General features: G+C 43.2%; 1 protein-coding gene across 1 annotated transcript in view; it reads right to left on the bottom strand.

The window, feature by feature from the left end:
• The window catches only part of STPG1 (sperm tail PG-rich repeat containing 1), a 144,756-nt gene that overhangs the window by 89,007 nt on the left and 34,105 nt on the right, over nucleotides 1–21,644 (bottom strand). The window contains exon 3 of the mRNA XM_063444564.1: nucleotides 17,928–18,049. Within this exon, the coding sequence (XP_063300634.1) occupies nucleotides 17,928–18,049 (122 nt within the window). The remainder of the gene's footprint in view (nucleotides 1–17,927; nucleotides 18,050–21,644) is intronic.

Here is a 21,644-nt window from a genome sequence, read left to right as displayed (position 1 = left end):
CCTGGCCAGTTGAGACTCTTGGTAAAAATCTTTCCCTTCCTCGTCAGCATTTTTTGGAATCTACCCCATAGTGGCCATCTACAAGGCCTGGGGGTATGAGTGGATAGGGGAAACTGTCAAGTACTTCTCTGACAATAAAGCAGCTGGCGATACCATCAATAAAGGCAGATCCTCATCCTTGACAATTATGACTTATTAGACAACTCACCTGATAAGCAGCAACACAACAGGTACACATCACGTGGGCACAAATTCCCGGTCATATGTAAAAGCAGCTGACACTTTATCTCGCTCTAATTCACAAGACTTCTTCAAAGCCCACCCAACAGCCAACAACAGGCCTGTCTACCCACCTGCATTCCATGGCTTAATCCTGGACTAACTTGCCTCATGGCATTTGGCAGATTTCTGAATAAAGCTGCCCTCTCCGATAATACATCACGAGCATACAATAGAGATTTCACCTTTACAACAAGTTTACCACCGATTACCATAATACCGATGTTCTTTCAATAGACGCCATTGTGACACTCCTCTCCTTTTTGCCCCCCGTAATTTAAAACTCTCTCTTAACACTATAAAACGTTACCTGACTGGAATACAACACCATATCTTAAGTGCCTATCCTAGTACCAAACAGTTCACATCCTCTTACCATGTGAAGAACGTATGGAGATAAGGTACTATCCTACAGACAATAAGGTGCCCGGTCAAAATGCCAGACCTTTACAGGTTATCACTCACTGGACTAAACCTCAATATGCCCCTATTTACATTGCAGGGCAAACCACTCACTACAGTTAAATTCATAATGTACCTTAGAACCCTCTTAACCAGACGGGGACTCAACCCCAATGCTTTTTCGGGACATTCGTTCAGAATCGGGGCAGCATCAGCTGCTTCTAGACTAATATTAACATCATGAACATTAGGACGCTGGAAATCCGCAGTGTATTCTAGATACATACCACAACAACCAGAGCTAGAGTTGAGGGTAGACAAGCCTTTATGAATCTTGCAATGTAAAGATATGTAATAAGGCTATTTTATAAAAATGTTGCCCTCTTTTATTACAGGCCTACCCGATACATCGGTTTCGGCACACCACAACCGACTTGCTCATATATCTAACTTATCATAGATACGGCTTTGGTCCCCGACTACAAATTAGAAGGCGGAGTCTGAAGTTGTGAGAGGGGTTACCCGGCTATATAAACTCAGGCCCCCTACACCACAGGGCTGGTGCTGCCGGGTTCATCCCTCCCACCTCTCCCCTTATACATATTACTATTACCAGGTGGGCCCTCTTTTATTACAGGCCTACCCAATTCCTCGGTTTCGGCACACCACAACCGACTTGCTCATATATCTAACTTATCATAGATACGGCTTTGATCCCCGACTACAAATATATATATATATATATATATATATATACACATATTATATACCCCAGCGTGACTATACATTTAGTTTCACCTATTGTTCACCTTCTATGAGTGCTCACACTGCTACCTTCCATGTTTGTTTCACAAGTGGCTTTTTTAACTTCTAAATGTAATAGCCTTCGATCTGGGTGCAAGATATTATATCTTTAAATCTCGTTATAGTGCCCTCCATACAGTACCAATTAATTAATACACTCACCACACTATGTGATTATTATATTGGACGAGCATCACCGTGTTTTCATATCACTGGTTATATTTAGAACACAAGAATGTGTACACGGGTTGCTTAGCAACGCCGTTCACCCGCGTCAGCACGTTGGTCATGTGGTGTCTTGGTTACACTTCCGGGTATTGGACGACCGGCGGCTTTTTCCACGCACCTTTTGGTAAGTTCTCATTATGATTTATGTATATATACTTACCTCACACATTGTATTATTGATCTTGAAAAAGGCCCTACAGGGGTCGAAACGTCGATCACAGAGATATTTTTTCACATGTAATTTGCAACTTTGAATAAATAGAATTGCTTAACAAGAGCTGTGAGTGCACCTTTTACACAATTTTGGATTTATATACAACGCTGAGGTTTGCACCCAGGCAAGAATATACACGTTCAGCAAAAGGGTGAGTGCCAAGACTACCTTCTTTCTTTTATATATATATATATATATATATATATATATGTATATATATATAGACAGACACCGTTAGAACAAAATTACACGTGTATTTTTTGTGTATATATCTATATCTTTATATGTGTATGTGCCTGTCATTGTCAGGTCAGGGAAGGTAAGGCAGGTCAGATAAGGGACTTTGGCCAGGGTTAACATTTCGTTCTTTGTTGGTAACTCTAGACATGGTAACTCACAATTTAGTATAGCTATCAAGCCAAAGTGGGAGGAGGGACGCAAGTAAAGGAGAACTGAAAGAAATGGGATTTAGACAATAAGCCCTAAACAGGTTAATCTATAAGTGAGATATTGATAGAAGGTAGACGGAGAACATATAAAACAACATTACAGGTATGTATAAGGAGAGAAAACAGAAATCAAGAGTTAGGCAATATGCCCCAGACTAGGCATGTGCACGGGGAATATTTTCGGTTCGGCATTCCGATATTCTGAATTTTTGCAATTCGGGACTTCGGCAATTCGGCACTTCAACACTTCGGAACTTCGGCACTTCAGCACTTCGGAACTTCGGCAGTCCGACACTTCGGAAATTCGGCAACTTCGGAACTTCGGCATTTCAGCACTTCGGAACTTCGGAATTTCGGGACTTCAGCACTTCTATTGCAGCCGCTTAGTAGATAACTACCTAATTCCCACGGTATTTCAGACAAATTTACTAATACTAAGTAAAAATGACTTAGTATTAGTAAATTTTGCCCCTACTTGCTATACCGCGAGTAGGGGCATTTCTAGTAGCCTGTGGCTGCTCACTGTTTTAAAAAAAAAAAATAGCCCCCCCCCCCGCGGGTGGTGGCCCTTAAGTAAAATGATGGGGGAGGACCTATTGTCCTCCTCCCCGGCCCCCACCCCTGAGCGGTGGGTGGAGGCCCTAAATACTAATAAGGGGGGAACCTAATGTCCTCCCCCCTGGCCCCCACCCCTGTGCGGCGGGTGGGGGCCCTAAATTGGAATAAGGGGGACCTAATGTCCTCCCCGCTGGCCACCACTCCTGAGCGGTGGGTGGGGGCCCTAAATACTAATAAGGGGGAGGACCTAATGTCCTCCCCCCTGGCCCCCACCCCTGAGCGGCAGGTGGGGGCCCTAAATACTAAAAAGGGGAAGGGACCTAAGGTCCTCCCCCGAGCTCCCACCCCTGAGCGGCGGGTGGGGGCCCTAAATACTAATAAGGGGGGGACCTAATGTCTCCCCCCTGGCCCCCACCCCTGAGCGGTGGGTGGGGGCCCTAAATAATAATAAAGGGGGGGACCTAAAGTCCTCCCCCCTGGCCTCCACCCCTGAGCGGTGGGTGGGGGCCCTAAATACCAATAGAGGGGGGGACCTATTACCCTCCCCCTCGGCCCCAACGCCGGAGCGGCGGGTGGAGGCCTAAAAAAATGCCCCGTCCCCCCCAGGTGACTAGGGGTCCCCAAACCCCTAGTCATCCCTGCCCTCAAAAAAAATGATCCCCCTACCTACCCCCCTCACCCTAAAAATAATGAGGGTGGGGACCTTTAACTAAGAACCTGTAAAAAAAAACAAAAAATAACTTACCATTCAATGTTTTCTTTCTTCTAAAATCTTCTTTTTTCAGCCCCAAAAAAGCCCCCCAAAGAAAACATAATAACCGACGCAATAAAAAAAAAAAACGAGCGCAAAAAAAAATAATCCTTCTTCACCCATGGAGGACTCTGCGCAGGCGGGGGAAGGCTTATAAAGCCTTGCCCCGCCCTGCAATTAGGCTCAGAGCACTCTGATTGGTGGGTTTAAGCCATCCAATCAGAGTGCTCTGACAAGTAAATGAAGAGACTGACAGGTTAGTCTCTACATTTACCTGTCACAGCACTCTGATTGGTTGGTTTTAAATCCACTAATCAGAGTGCTCTGTGTCATTTTACACAGCGTGGGAAAGTTCTTTGGGATTTTCCCACGCTGTGTAATTTGACTCATAACTCTCTGATTGGTTACGTAATCCACCAATCAGGGAGTTATGAGTCAAATTACACAGCATGGGAAAATTCCAAAGAACTTTCCCACGCTGTGTAAAATGACACAGAGCACTCTGATTGGTGGATTTCAAACCAACCAGAGTGCTGTGACAGGTAAATGTAGAGACCTGGGGGGGGACGGGACATTTTTTTAGGGCCCCCTCCCGCCGCTCAGGGGTGGGGGCCGGGGGGAGGACAATAGGTCTCCCCCATATTGGTATTTAGGGCCCCCACCCGCCGCTCTGGGGTGGGGGCCAGGGGGGAGGACATTAGGTCCCCCACTTTATTTTACTGTAGGGCCCCCACCCACCACTCAGATGTGGGGGCCAGGACATTAGGTCCCCCCTTAATAATTTGTAGGGCCCCCACCCACCGCTCAGGGGTGGGGGCCAAGAGGGAGGACATTAGGTCCCCCCCCTTATTTTACTGTAGGGCCCCCACCCACCGTTCAGGGGTGGGGGCCGGGGAGAGGACATTAGGTTCCCCCCCCCTTATTAGTATTTAGGGCCCCCACCCACCGCTCAGGGGTGGGGGCCAGGGGGGAGGACATTAGGTCCCCCCCCCTTATTATAATTTAGGGCCCCCACCCACCGCTCAGGGGTGGGGCCAGGGGGGAGGACATTAGGTCCCCCCCTTATTGTAATTTAGGGCCCCCACCCGCTGCTCAGGGGTGGGGGGGAGGCAATTGGTCCCCCGTTTAGTTTAAAAGCGCGGGTGGGGGCTCAGGAAGGGGGACCTTTTTTTTTTTTTTTTTTTTAACAGTGAGCAGCCACAGGCTGCTCACTGTTTAATAGACCTGCCCCTACCCGCGGTATAGCGAGTATGGGCATTATTTACTAATACTAAGTAATCTTTTCTTAGTATTAGTAAATTTGTCTGAAAGACCAATTTAGGTGTTTCAGCTTTTTAGTAGATAGCTCTCTAATACCGTGGGAATTAGGGAGTTATCTACTTATTCATTCCTGTCATTACACTGACTGACCAAATAACTTACATTTTATATGAATGTATGCTACTTGATTGTTGTAAGTGTTGCAAATGCTTACAGGTGAATCCTGGCATGTTTGTATACTTTTTATTTAAAATTGTATACAATGTAACATTCTTCTTCTTTCACTGGGTAAGTATATTGGTACTCAGGCAATACTGTGCTTCGGAGCTTCGGAACTTCGGCACTTCGGAACTTCGGCACTTCGACACTTCGGAAATTTGGTAATTTCGGAACTTCGGGACCTCGCAATTCGGCAATTCGGACATTCGGAAGTACCCGGATGTCCGAATTCATATTCGGTCCGAAACGAATTGCACATGTCTACCCCAGACAATTTATTAACAGGATATAATTAAATAGTAGAGAAAACCTATAGATGAAAGTATAGGTTATTTAGAGGGACAAACAGAACAGAGCTGAAAGGTTTCAGAATTGCAAGTTAAATAGACGTTTAGAGAATTAGCCCTCTGATTCGGAAGGAGTACTGATAATTCAGGTAAATTATACTTTGTTGTCTATTGTTGTGACTTAGATGATAATCAGATCACATTTTATGACCAATTTGTGCAGAAATCCATATCATTCCAAAGGGTTCACATACTTTTTCTTGCAACTGTATATGTAGAGATTGTAGTCGTATTAGTCCAGTGATGTAGATGTAAAAAACAGTTAAAATTCGTATCTTGTAATACCTTTTTTATTAGACTAACAGAATTTTTTAATGACAAGCTTTCGGGAGAACCTCCCTTTCTCAAGTCTGAAGCATTTCTGAGCAAGACGACACATAGAATTCAAAGTTGAGTTGTTATACAGGGGTTAATTAAAGCAACATGAGTGTAGATAAGACACAGGTTTGTTAGAAAATAGACACCCTTTTTGCAGAGGGTCATAAATATCTTTCTGAAGAGCAGAGTGAGGGGGGAGAGAGTGAGAAGAAAAACAAACAAGCAGACAGTGCAGAGGTTGGTACACTTTATACATGCACACACACATAAATATGTATATGTGAATGCACAAACACATGTTCCGTATATACTCGAGTATAAGTCGACCCGAATATAAGCTGAGGCCCCTAATTTTACCCCAAAAAACTGGGAAAACTTATTGACTCGAGTATAAGACTAGGGTGGGAAATGCAGCAGCTACTGGTAAATTTCTAAATAAAATTAGATCCTAAAAAAATTATATTAATTGAATATTTATTTACAGTGTGTGTATGAATGCAGCGTGTGTGTGTATGAGTGCAGCATGTGTGTATGAGTGCAGTGTGTGTATGAGAGCAGCGTGTGTATGAGTGCAGCGTGTGTATGAATGCAGCGTGTGTGTATGAATGCAGCGTGTGTGTATGAGTGCAGTGTGTGTATGTGTGTATGAGTATGTGTGCAGTGTGTGTATGAATGCAGTGTGTGTGTGTGTGTGTGTGTGTTGCAGAGCCTTGGTGGGGAGTGGGCAATTTTTTTTTTATTTTTTAATTATTTTAATATGTTTTTATGATTATTTTGTATTATTTTATTTTATTTAATTATTTTTTGTATTATTTTAATATTGATTTTTTATTATTTTATTTGTAATATTTATTATTATTTTTTTTTCGTCCCCCTTCCCTGCTTTATACATAGCAGGGAGGGGGGCTCCTTCCCTGGTGGTCTAGTGGCATTGGTAGTTCAGTGGGGGGGAGGAGGGGGCTGTCAGATAGTTTACTTACCTCTCCTGCAGCTCCTGTCAGTTCTCTCCTCCTCTGCGCCGTCTGTTCAGCACCTCTATCAGCTCACACTGTAAGTCTCGCGAGAGCCGCACTATGACCCCGCGGCTCTCGCGAGACTTACAGTGGGAGCTGACCGAGGTGCTGAACGGACGGCGCGGAGGAGAACGGAGCTGACAGGAGCTGCAGGAGAGGTAAGTAAACATTCTGCAGCCCCCACAGCCCCCTGTCTGTATTATGGCAATGTAAATTGCCATAATACAGACTATTGACTCGAGTATAAGCCGAGTTGGGGTTTTTCAGCACAAAAAATGTGCTGAAAAACTCGGCTTATACTCGAGTATATACGGTACATATACATAAACACATATACATATATGCACAGTCATATAAATAAGCATACATGCATTAGAGTATGGCAAAGCATAGGTATACACATAGTACTTATATATATATATATATATATATATATATACACACAGACACACATATCTATGAAAGATCTCCCTCACCGGCCCACATGCTGTCAAACGCGGCCGCCGGCGGGGAGAGAGGGAGGGGGACAGTCAGCCAGGAGAGGAACCCGGAGGAGCTCTAACTTGCAGCTCCGCCGGGTTTCTCCCGCGAGATCCGGACCGTTACCAACGGTCCGGGTCTCGCGAGAGTGAACTCTAGCCCCACAAACTCTAGCCCCACTTACCACAAGGACCACCAGGGATGGATGTCAGCAGCACGATCCCCGTTCCAGGCTACATGTAAGAAGGGAGGAGGAGGTATAATGTTTTTTTTTATTTTATTATAGAAAAAAATGCATTAATATTGGCATTTACCTGCCTCCCCCCAACACACACATTACCCTCACACAGCATCATAACACACACACACACATCACCCTTACACAGCATCCTAACACACACGCACACACATCACCCTCACACAGCACCCTAACACATACACACAGCACCCTAACCCACACACAGCACCTTAACACACACACACACAGCACCCTAACACACACACACACAGCACCCTCACTCACACATCACCCTAACACACACAGCACCCTAACACACACACACACATCACGCTCGCACAGCACCCTAACACACACACACATCACCCTAACACACACAGCACCCACACATACTGCACCCTCACACACATACTGCACTACAGGGCCACCATCAGGGGGTGACATCCACACTTTCCCTCTCTGCACACATAGATAGCAAATATCGCTATCTATGTGTGCAGCCGCGGGCCCCCGGCTCCCTTTTACCGCAGAGGGGGCCTAGCACACTGCTTCTCCTCTCTTCTAATAACTCTCGCAAGACCCGGTTACCATGGCAACACTCCGCGGGTCTCGCAAGAGTTATTGGAAGAGAGGAGAACAGGCAGTGTGCTGGGCCCCCTCTGCGGTAACAGGGAGCCGGGGGGCCCCCCCATGCCACCAGGGATCATGGAATCTCCCACCTCCCTGGACACAGGTAAGAAGCAGGGAGGGGGGAGAAACATTTACATTTAATTTAATTTAATATAAAATTACTGTGAAAATGCACATTTACACACACACTGCATACACTAACACAACACACACACTGCATACACTAACACAAACACAACACACACTGCATACACTAATGCAACACACACACTGCATACACTAATACAATACACACACTGCATACACTCTGTATACACTACACACTAACACACTCACTGCATACACTACACTGACACACACTCTGCATCAGCTACACACTAACACACTCTCTGCATTCACTACACATTACACTAACACACACTCTGCATCCACTACACACTAACACACTCTCCGCATTCACTACACATTAACACATTCTGCATTCACTACACGAACACACTCTGCATCCGCTACACACTAACACACTCTCTGCATTCACTACACATTAACACACACTCTGCATTCACTACACATTTACACACACTCTGCATTCACTACACATTTACACACACTCTGCATTCACTGCACTAACACACACACTACATTCATTACACTGACACACTCTGCATTCACTATACACTAACACACACTCTGCATTCATTACACACTAACACACACTCTGCATTCATTACACACTAACACACACTCTGCATTAACTAAACTATGCACACACTCTGGATTCACTATACTGACACACACTCTGGATTCACTACACTAACATACACTCTGCATTAACTGTACACACAGCATCCACTACACAAACATCCTGTATTCACAGTACACACACTACATCCACCTCAAATTGAAACACTCTGCATTCACTATACACAGACACTGCGTCTAATACACACACTACATCCACTACAGACACTGCATCCACTAAACACATACAAACACTACATCCACTACACAAACACTACATCCACTACTCAAACACACTCTGCGTTCACTATACGCACTGCATCTGCTACACAAACACACACTCTGCATTCACTGCACAAACAGTATCTAATACACACAAACACTACATCCATTACACACATTCTTATTCACTTCCACTATACACACCACATTCAGTCCTGTCAGTCATCATTGTCAGCGGACTAGGAAGGGCGTGGGCAGGGACCTTGTGCTTTGTCAGGGCCCCAAAATTTCTGATGGCGGCCCTGCTGCACCCCTACACACCCAGCACCCACACTATACTCCTCACAAATGCACACTACACCCTTCACACACACAGCAGCCCCAAACACGCTGCTGCACCACTCACACACACAAACACACAATACTTCAAAACATATATGTATATATACTACAGAACCCCTCACACATATACTGCACCCCTAAACACATTAAATTCCACACAAACACTAGATTCCTTACCCAACTCTGGATCATCTACAGATATACACACACTAGATCTCTATATACACTCTGAATCCTCTATACACACACACTCACTAGATCTCCTATTCACACTTCAGTACTTCAAACAGACGCTGCACCACCTACACACACACTACATTTCTGACATACACACTCTGGATCCCCTATGTGCACACTAGATTCAATTTAAGCAAACACATAGTGTCTCCATAAATGGGATACAGTGAGTTTCCCAATTATGGAAACCCCTGAGACAAGTTTCAAACAAACAATGCAAGCATGTTATTAAATTTGCTTGCGCTGTGCAGAACAAATACAGGGCGCTTTTCTCATGCCCTGGAAGAGCATTGAACCAACATGCTCACTTTGAGATAGGGCGTGCTTGTCATTGGGGATGACAAAACACACTCTATCTGGCCCCGCCCCCTTTTCAGTGGTCCGCTGTGAATAAAAAAATGCCCGTGCCAAACTTTTTCCCCAGTCCGGCCCTGCCCACAGGACACAGATATGTTTAACAAAAATTTAAAAACTGATATAATATTTTAAATGTACAAAGAGGGACACTTTGGGGCTGCTTTTAGAAATTTTAGGTGACTTATGAATAACAATTTATGCAACAAAAAAAATAATATTCCTATTTGCACAGAACAATTTCTAAATAATGTATTGTTCTTAAAAGATATATTACAGAGAAGCTCTGTTATACACCCAAACACTCCAACAAAATTGAGCTCTTAGAAAAGAGGGACAGAGGGATTTGGGCCCAAAATAAGGACTGCCCCTCATAGATAGGGCCACTTGTTAACTCTGAGAATGAGATTTTGACTATTTTGATGAGAACTCAAAAACAGAGCTTTACACCTTGTGGAAAGATCAACAGTTAGTAATTTGTTGCCAAAAAGAAAACTGATATAAAGTGTAACTCTAGGATCTCTTGAAATCTAACCATTCTAAGTTAAAGGACCGCTATAGGCACCCAGACCACTTCAGCTTAATGAGGTGGTCTGGGTGCCTGGTCCAGCTAGGATTAACCCTTTTTTCTGTAAACATAGCAGTTTCAGAGAAACTGCTATGATTACCAATGGGTTAATCCAGCCTCTAATGGCTGTCTTGACAGCCGCTAGAGGGCTTCCGCGCTTCTCACTGTGATTTTCACAGTGAGAAGACGCCAGCGTCCATAGGAAAGCATTGACAATAGGAAAGCATTGGTGTTGCTGCATGAAGGCTAACAGAGTTAATAAAAAAGAGAGAATTCTAAATGAGTATCAGATTCAAGGTAAAAATAGCTGGGTGGTACAGTGGATGTGGTCTAACTGAATGTTGCACAGGCTTATAAAATTCGTGTATATGTGGGTGTGTATATATATATATCTCTAGCATGTAAGCTCATTGAGCAGGGCCCTCAACCCCCTCTGTTCCTGTACGTCCAGTGGTCTGATCTCAATTATGTGTCTGTTAGTCCACCCATTGTACAGCGCTACGGAATTTGTTGGCGCTATATAAATAATAAAATAATAATAATAATAATAATAATAATAATATATATATATATATATATATATATATATATATATATATATATATATATATATATATATATATAACGTGGAGAGAGAGATATGGGTGCTTAGTAAAGCAGATGTTAAATAGTATCTTTTTGAAATGTGATATATATACTATATGCTATACCATTTACACTGCATTTTTGAGAAATGGCACTGTTTTACCAAAAAATGAATGTAACCACTTTAATACCTACCCACTGTTTGCATGGTGTATTATTTTGAAATTAAAAAAAATTAAACATAAAACCCTGCAATTATAATATACATCATTCCTGTGTGGGTCTTCAACTTGGGAGAAAAATATATATCAAGAGCTTTTTATAGGAAATTGCAATTTTAGAAATCTTGCAGGTGCAAAACTAAAGAGAAATAAAATAGTCATATGCAGGCTGTTTAAATATTCTAAGGTTTAATGTTTTGAATAAAGCATAATCCCAACAATCAAGACAGTCTTGTTTTTGGACCCCTGTCCTGCTATCTTACATTTTATTTTATAGCTTGCTGAATCTTAGTACAAGTAGTATTTCAGCACAGAGCACAAGCAATTTACCAACTAAGCACTTGTTTAAAGTAGAATGCAGGCATAAAAAAAATTGCATCATTATAACTTGTACCTGTCCTGGTACACCCAAATTATGCTCTTTTTAAATAATATAAAATTATATCTCTATATTCTGTAAGCAGAATTTATGGCAAAAGTATGGATTGCGAGAAAAAAAAACTCTTTTCCTCACTTGTTAATCAATTCTTTAGCATCCTCCTACATGCAGTCCTACTGTCCATTGCAAGCATGCAATGTGGTTGCTATGGTTACTAACTAGCTAATTTTGCTAGTGCTGGCTATGGAGTACAGGAAATAAGGTACCCTATGTTCAGGGCCATCTTTAATATTGATTGGACCCTAGGCGAGAATTTTGCTTGGGCCTCCTGGACCCTGCCCTAAATCTACTCCCCGGCATGCAATTACACCTTATACACTCAGATACATTCAGATACACGGAATGACACGCATACAGATACAAACAGTGACACACAACAGATACAGAGGGGCACACAATGACACACATGCAGATACACATGCAGACATACACATACAAACAGATATACGCATTCAGATAAAAGAAGATACACAGATATACACACAAACAGAAACACACAGGCAAACAGACAGATATACAGGCACAGACAAACAAACAGATACACAGACACATGTACAGGCAAACAAACAGACAGATACACAAACACACATAAGACACACAGATATACAGACATACATGCAGATGCACTGACACATAAATAGATACACAGACATACTGACACACAGATACACATTGGTACACACTGAAACACATACACATATTCACAAAAACATACATGCAGACACAGAGATACACGTACAGATACTCATATTCACATACAGACACACATGCATACACACAGGTAGACATACAGACACACATGCAAAAATACATAGTCACATACAGACATACATTCACATACAGACACAAAGATACATATACAGAAGAAACACAGATTCACATACAGGCACACATGCAGACATACAGATACACATACAGACACACCGATACACCTACAGACACACATGCAGACCCACAGATACTATACAAACACACAGATACACATACAGGCACACTTATTCAAATACAGACACAGGTTCAAATACAGACATACAGACACACAGATACAAATACAGACACACATACAAAAATAAAGACACATGTACACATACAGACATACATGCACACACAAAGATAGATACACAGACACACAATCAGACAACCATGCAAAAGTTCATTTTTGTCAGCCACCCTCCTGTTTCCTATGTTTTAAGTGCAGGAGGGTGGCTTCCTTAGTGTCCAGTAGCTGGATGAGGCAGTTGGGAGTCAGAGGCTCTCACTCTGCTCCCCTCCTCTTCTCCTCTCTCTCACGCAGCACCTGGTGTTAGCTGGGAAGAAATGACCGTCTGTCACTTCCTCCCTGCACTGACATCATCACAGGGGCCCAGTTGCGCTATTAAAGGGCCGCATCACTGACCAAACTCTTGAGGTCACAATGCCATGAGTTGTGTCACGTCCTGCTCTGTTCTGTGGAGATGTCTGGCCTTGGCTTCTGGTATCCAGTGCTCTTTTTGCTATTCTTGCTTAGTTTTCCTTGTTTTTTGGTATTCTTTATGCTGGGATTTCTGGGTTCATTCCTATAGTTCTTCCCTGGATTTCCCAGTCTCCAGATTTCATTTAAATGTTTGTTATATTTGCCACACCCGTATGTTTCCATCTTTCATTATGTTTCAGTGTTCCTGCAGGCAGCTGCTCCCTGCTTCTGTCCTTTCTTGTAGGTAAGTGCTATATATGTGTTCTGAATCTGTGGTTGTTTTAGCATACATTAGGCAGTGTAGGACCTGCCAGATATGGGGTACATTGGCGTTGTTGGCAGGCTTATGCAATGTATGATCATATATTGTGACTAAATCCCCATGATTTTCATATGTAGTACTTAGTTATTTCTCCTCTTGTTTTGCCTATGTTATCCTGTCTTGTTTTAGTTTGTATACCCAGTCCATCTACAGTCCTGTTCAGTCATGCCCATGTTTAGTTAATGTTCCCTTATGTATTGTGTACATGTTCTGGGTTTAGCTTACTATCCTTCTCTGGTTCTGGGTTCTACTAGTTCTGTCTTGTTTCCATGTTTGGTGCCTGTTCTAGTCTTGCCTTGTTTCTAGTACTGGATACAATCTTGCTGCAGAGCCTCCCTATTCAGCTCCTGGGAGGTCTGCTAATTTCCATGCTCCTAGTTCCTGGTATCCGCTTAAGCTGATTCAGGGTCTTGGTATGTGGCTGAATAGAGTAGTTGAGTACCCCTAGGGGTATACAACTGGGTGTGTGTTGAGGGGCGACCTAGAAACAGGGGATAACCCTCACATACATGTGTTAGTAGAAAAACATACTTGAACTGGTCAAGTGAGAAAGGACGCCCCCTAGTGCATAACTATATACATATGTACAATGAAGTTATAAAACATAACCTTTAATATTTGCTGTGATAAAAAACTCCGATAGGGAGTAAGAACAGGAAAACAAGAGTAAACTTAAAAATGGGGGGGGACAAATGTCCAAATGGGGGTAGATAAACTAAAGGTTCCACCTAATAGGATATATAGAGCTGGATAGAGCTATAAATCCCCCCAACCAGTATAGTGCGTCTCATCTAGGCAATCCCAGCTGGAATTGCAAAAAATGAACTTCAATATCAAATTAGAGTAGCCATTCCTGTAACCGCTCCACATACAACCTGCTAATATAGAGAGTGCTTGCTAATGGCAAGAATAATATATAATACACACTTGTAGCAGGAGGTAACGATAGGAAGGCTTTCACAGAGCCAGTAGCTAGTAAATACACAGATACATTGTTGCAGATTGCATAGTATCCATAGTGGTGCTGTCACCAGGGGACGGACAAACAGAGTGAGGAAAAAACAGGTGAATATATACAGGGCCTAGTTGATAGCCAAAAAAGACCGGCTAGCAAAGTAGATAGCACAATCTGACCAACGATAGAGACCCCCGTAGTCACCTCTGCCCCTACTAACCCCCGATCCCCTAATGAACTACACAGGATCCTATGATTGCTAAACTAGCTTGCTGAAGTAACGAGATTCTAAACTGGTTGGTGTTTGGACAAAGCTTGTCCCCCATTTCTGCTACCTAACACGTGTTTCGGCGCTACAAAACGCGCCTTCGTCTGAGGCTTAAACAGTGAGTCATGGCATCGCGGGCTCCTTAAGTAGCCCCTTCAGTTTGATTCATACTGGGAGTGTGTACATCGCGATCACGCCGGGATTGGTTGATCGCGGATGAGGCCCCGCCCCTACTGACAACTCCTCCTCCTGCTGGTGTACGTCTGGTGGATCGGCTGCAGTGTGTCAATTAACCATGTGTGTGCCTGTATCGCACAGACATGGAAAAAATGAAGCATTACACAATGTATCCACGCATAGAGACTCCAGTTACTTGATGGTTGTAGAATAACGAACTGTCCACGAGAAATGACATAAAAGTTTCGGTAGAGTCCCCCATTTAAAGGGGTTTTACTCAATCTGAGTCATGACATGGGCATGGATCTTTGCACATTACAGCTATAGATTATATCAATGGAAATAACACCATAGTATCGATGTTATATTGGTCCCATATTGGAGGAACTGTAGATATAAGCCATTGGATGGATATAATTCCTTGTAATGTGGCTCCATCTGGGTAATTGGGGTACAAAATAACCCACGATGCTTGGACTGATATTAAGTGAACAAAATAAAGTGTGTACAGACTGCTCCTAGTTCCTGGTATCCGCTTAAGCTGATTCAGGGTCTTGGTATGTGGCTGCACAAACGCTGGTGCTCAACACCAGGGGGCGTGCGGTTACCCTGCACCAGACCCTGCTAGTCCACCTCCACGCTGTTACTCCTACTCTGAACTTCAGGCATACTGGGTCCCGGTCCTGCACCGCCGCCCGGACAGTGTCTGGGTCCCGGGCATCGGACCGCCACCCTGACAAGTTGGCCCTTAGTACAAATGACAGCACACCACAGATGGACCAGATATGGGTGTTACAGAAGTATCACTGAACCAGAGTTGAGTTTAAATCTATGTATTTTTTTATTGAATTCATTCATTTGGAGAACGGGATTTACATAAAGGTGAACATGTTACGACAAATTCACCTTAAACTTTTTTTTTTTTAAGGGCAACTCCTATACAAAAAAAATGGAGTCATGTAAATGCAGAGATGTCATTCCTAAAGAAATAGCTAAATGAAATGTAGGTGACTTGCCTATTAATACTTGAAAATGTGGTGACAGACGCTTGATGGATGTTAGAAAGAAAAAGCCCCAGGTGTGAGTATAATGTGACAGCTTTTCATTCTCACCATAATGGAGCACTGATGTCCTCATATTGCTCAAGGATAATAGTTGGAATTGATGCTAAGGCCACAGTATTTTAAGAACAGAATCTGACAGCAGATTAGTGGTCCATACATTTGTCACATAGCATCAGAAGAGTATCAGAAACAAAAATAAACATACACAAGAAAAACTTTTGTAACTTATTCCTATTATTGCCTGGGAATTTAAAAACATTTTGATTTCACTCAAAGTTTTAGTTGGCTATTACAGGCAGATACCTCAGGCAAGGCAGGTGTAGTTCTATTCAATAAGACATAAAAACCTACCTACATATAGCGTAAAAATATTTTACTTACTATTTCTGAAGACACTAATACAGCACAAAAATTATTCTGTAATCATGTAAAAACAAATAATGTTTTTGTAGGGCCAGGTAAATTATAACCTGTAGCTATGTGACAGAAGGTCAGGACAGGGAAAGGTTACATAGTTACAAAGTAATATAAGCTGTTGACAGTCCATCGCTCTTAAACAATCTCCATTTCTCCTGTTGATGTAAAAGAAGAATATAGAATGTGACAGCAGAGAAGTACCATTCGGCCCATCTACTCTGCACACTTTATTAAATACTTTCATTAGAATACTTTCATTAGTCCCTGGCCTTATCTTAAGGCTAGGATAGCCTTATATCCCACACATGCTTAAACTCCATCACTGTGCTAACCTCTACCACTTCAGCTGGAAGATCCTAATCAAATGCAATTTCCAGTTGCAAAATATGAAAAAAACTTTTTTTCAATAGGTTCAAATAAAAGAGTACCTTAATTACACATTCCTTCCCAGTGATTAATATATTTCTATATGTCTATAACTACTAAGCACAGACCATAACTTACATGGTTTTCACAACCAAAATATATAATAAAAAGGTAGAATTACTAACCCTATAAAAATGTTTTCTTAAAGAGACATTCCAGGCCCCTAAAGAACTTCAGCTCGCTAAAATGCTTTGTGTGAAGAGTGTGTCCTCTTTTTTATTGTATAAAAAGTTTTATAAATTAACCTTGTAACAACCCCCTGGCTGTCAATCAGACAATCTTGTTACTTCCTGGTTGTTTAGCTCAGTGGAGCTAAACCCAAGAGGCAAGCAATTGTTCAGAGCACCTATCTTACAAATACATTTCATTGAGCTGCAATAGAAATATGTAATTGCATGTTTTATTGACCTAGGAAGGATAAAAGCTTAGCTGACCATGATAGGAGCAGAAACTGCATCTCTGAGATTTGAACAGGTACATAACCCATCCTTATGGGAGCCCAGTGAGGCCATGTAATTATACTATTTTGTCTTGTTACCTTGAGAAAACAATTTATTTTCTCGAGATAACAAGACAGAAAAAATATTAACAATACATGGCCTCTCTAGGCTTCTGTACATCTGAGACATCTTGCCAGACATTCTAACTTGTCTTCTGTATTTTAAAATGTATCAGCAATTAATGATTGCACTTCGTATTTCTTTAATTGCACGGATAAATGTAAGTATATCAGGAAATTTTATAGATTTCCACCATGGTCTCACATGTAATTTCCAACTCAACAAAGCAGTGTTTATTTCTGTGATACAGTAAAACAATAAGGTTTGAGGTTCCACCCCATTAGTGCACAATGGGATGGGCTCTGAATCACTTATCAACTAGTTCCATCTGAACTGCCAGATGTATATATAATAATCACATATCATATAATTCATCATATAATTACCTGATTAAGGCTGTAGGAAAATCTTAGTGCTCTCGAATTGAAACCTTTCCTTTCTGATTCGGGAATAAACACAGTTTGGAACTTTGAAGGGATTGAAACAGGGGTGGTAGACATCTTGAATCCTTAAAAAATAGAGAAAATATTCTCAGAACCATTGTTAAAAAAAACAAAAAACACAATGCTTTTATTTCCTTATCTTCTTTAGTTATGTTAATTAAACTGAATTAAACTTAATTAAACTGAACTCAATGAGTCAAATACAATTAATGCATATAAAAAGAGGTGTATACCATAATAAGCAAAACATTTCCTGAAGAAGTAAGAGGTGTTATATTGAAGTGTCCCAACATAGGGCCAACTGTATTAGAGGAGAGCAAAATGCAGACAGAGCTGGGAGCAGGGGAGAGCTGGCAGCCTTGGGCCTGGGGGGCAAAACCAGTCAAGTTGCCCATTGCACCACCAAATCAGTTCACCATCCATGCCCACCTTTTCCTGGTTTTATAACGGATATTGATGTTATGCTAATCAGTAGCTCTTTGCCATATCCGCTCCTTCACGGCTCTGACTTTCAATGTTGTCAGAGCGCAGGCTGAGAATCTCTGAGCGTGTGCTCCGACTCACAAGCTGAGCGCCGGAACCACGAGGGAGAGAATGATCGGACTGCACCTACTGCTGGTGCGCACCAGTGGACCACCAGCGAATCGTTTAAATTGAATATGCTGGTGTACCCAACCTGTGAGCTGTGATGGCCGCCGGGTGCCTCTGTTGTCATGGCACCCTGCATGACTGTACAGTGTGGACACCCCAACGGCTGTCCCTGCTAACACACACTGATGTTACTACTTAGAAATCCCTCAATATTAATACAGACATCAGAGTAAACAACAATAAACTGTGGAAACAGAGCTGATCCCACCAAATTTATAAAGATTTGCTTAGTGGATTTGTTGTAAGATTAAATCATGCCTCCTCCTCTCTTTCTCCCATGCGCTGCTCTGTAGGCTGGGAGGAAGTGAAGAGTAATCACATTCTCCCAGCACAGCGCCACCTGTGGCTGCATGGGGAACAGCTGTTTAATGTAATGCTATGCAAAGGGCTCCAGGCACTGCTTGTTGTGAGTGTGAGCCACTGTAAATTAGGGGCAGAGGGCACTTGCACTGCGGTAAAGACGGGTCTGGGCAGGAGGAGAGTGCAGTGCAATCAGTGCACTCCCCTCCTGTGGGTCACCAGTAAACTGGTGCACCTGCCCAGGATCAGAGCCGGTGCAAGGATTTTTGCCGCCCTAGACAAAAAAAAAAAATTGACGCCCCCCCCATGTGACATCACAATGCCCCACAATGCCATATGAACTAACGCCAGTGCTGCACACAGTGTGTGTTTACATTAAAAAGCCTGTAGGCAGTGTACAATCACTCCCCCACCCTAACGGACACTAATGAGACATATACAGCGACAGTAGCGGCGTTCCTGGACAAAGTCCAACTCCCACAACTCACAGCGGACCTCCTCACGCCACTGGGTGCCCCCATTGACACGGAGGAAGTAGAAAGGGCGATAGCAGGACTGAAAGGAAACAAGGCCCCAGGCCCTGACGGCTTCAAAGGGGCATACTATAAAACTTACAAAGAAGAACTGACACCCCACTTGACGAAGATGTATATACACTGGACAACGGGGGAGGCCCCTCCCCCGGACCTTACAACCGCAAACATCATCCTTATCCCAAAACCAGACAGAGACCCCACACGAGTCACTAATTACCGCCCCATCTCGCTAATAAACTTCGACATAAAGGTATATGCCAAAGTCCTTGCAAATAGGCTAAACCCCTTCCTGACGAAAATATACATGCAGACCAAGTAGGCTTTGTGCCCAACAGACAATTGTATGAAAATACAAGAAGAGCGGTGGACCTCATGTGGTGGGTCAAACAAACCCGAACGCCCTCCGTGGTCCTTTCCTTGGACGCGGAGAAGGCGTTCGATAGGATCCAATGGCACTATATGCTTGCCCTCCTACGAAAGCTGCAGATACCAGACTCTTACATCACAGCAGTTAAGGCCCTCTATAGCAGCCCTAGAGCGCAGACGGTGGTACAAGGTGCAACGCCGCACCCCTTCAACCTCACAAATGGTACACGCCAGGGCTGTCCACTATCTCCCTTACTTTTCATTCTGTCCCTAGAACCACTGTTACAATCAATACGAGCTCACCCGCACATAACAGGCATACAGATAACAAAAGAGGAGTTCAAAGTCTCTGCTTATGCAGATGACATATTACTCACTCTTACCAACCCCACACACTCAATTCTGAATCTCCTCACACTACTGGAGACGTACCACCAGGTCACAGGCTACAAAATTAACCTAGACAAATCAGTAGGAATGCCCATAGAAATGAGAGAAGCAGATATTGACCGGCTAAAACAAACAACATGCATAACCATAATCCAGAGGCCCATTAAATATCTGGGAGTTAAGCTGACCGCTAATCCTGGCGACTTATACGCCGAAAATTGCCGACGCATCATAGACACCCTCATAAAAGACCTAGACAAATGGCAGGAAAAAACAATCTCTTGGATTGGCAGGCTGCATAGTATCAAATGAACCTGTTGCCACGCATACTCTTCCTGTTTCAAGCACTGCCGATAAAATTAACGAAAGGAGACCTCAAGGTGCTCCAAACCACCATAGACGACTTCATCTGGGCTCGAAAGAGACACAGAATAGCGAGACAGACCCTCTACACTCCCAAGAGTAGACTCCCCAACCTCTACCTTTATTACCTCTCAGCCTAACTCGCACAGATCATAGAATGGCACTCACCACCAGACACCCACAGATGGGTGGACATAGAGATCTTAATCATGAGAACGGACCTCCCACAGTTCTGGATCTGGGTACCGCGACCAGACAGACTGGACCTTAGCACTACCTGCCCCACTATCCTGAACTCGATCAGGATCTGGGACTCTACAGTACACAAATACGCCCTTACACACCCAATCTCGCCTCTAACCCCCTACTTGTGAGTGCAGTATGTGTGTGAGGGGTGTAGTGTGTGAGTGCACTGTGTGTTTGTGGGGTACAGTTTGTGTGTGGGGGATGCAGTGTGTATGTGGGGGGTGCTATGTGTGAGGGGTGTAGTCTGGGGTGCTGTGTGTATGTGGGGGGTGCAGTGTGTGTGGTGCAGTGTCAGTGTTTTGGGGTGCAGTGTGTGAATATATTTGCATTTTTTAAAATATTTTTAAAATGTATTATTGTTATTGTAAACTATTTAATTTAAAAAAAATAATCCTCCCTCCCTTCTTACCTTTGCCTGGGAGGGAGAACATTATAAGATAATCCCTGGTGGTCCTCGTGGTGAATCCTGGTGGTCCTAGGGGGGAGTGAACTCTAGCCTGCTGCTCAGGCTAGAGTTCACTCTCTCGAGATCAGAGTGTTGCCGTGGATATCACGGCAACACTCTGAGTTTGCAAGAGGAGGACCCAGCGGAGCTGCAGGTAAAAGCTCCCAGGTCCCCTCTCTCTCCCCAGCCGGCTGCCAGCAAAGTGCCTGCGGACCGGTAAGGGAGATCTCTGATCTCCCCTCCGTCCGTGAAAGCACCCAGCAGGGCCAGCGCTTGGATTGTTTATAATGGGGGCGCAGCTGATGGATGATGGATACAGAGTACTTCAGGTCTACAAATAAAAGTTATTAATTATATCTCTCA

Source organism: Pelobates fuscus, chromosome 1, assembly GCF_036172605.1.
Source record: "Pelobates fuscus isolate aPelFus1 chromosome 1, aPelFus1.pri, whole genome shotgun sequence".
Lineage (NCBI taxonomy): Eukaryota > Metazoa > Chordata > Amphibia > Anura > Pelobatidae > Pelobates > Pelobates fuscus.
This window is presented reverse-complemented; position numbering and strand designations above follow the sequence as displayed.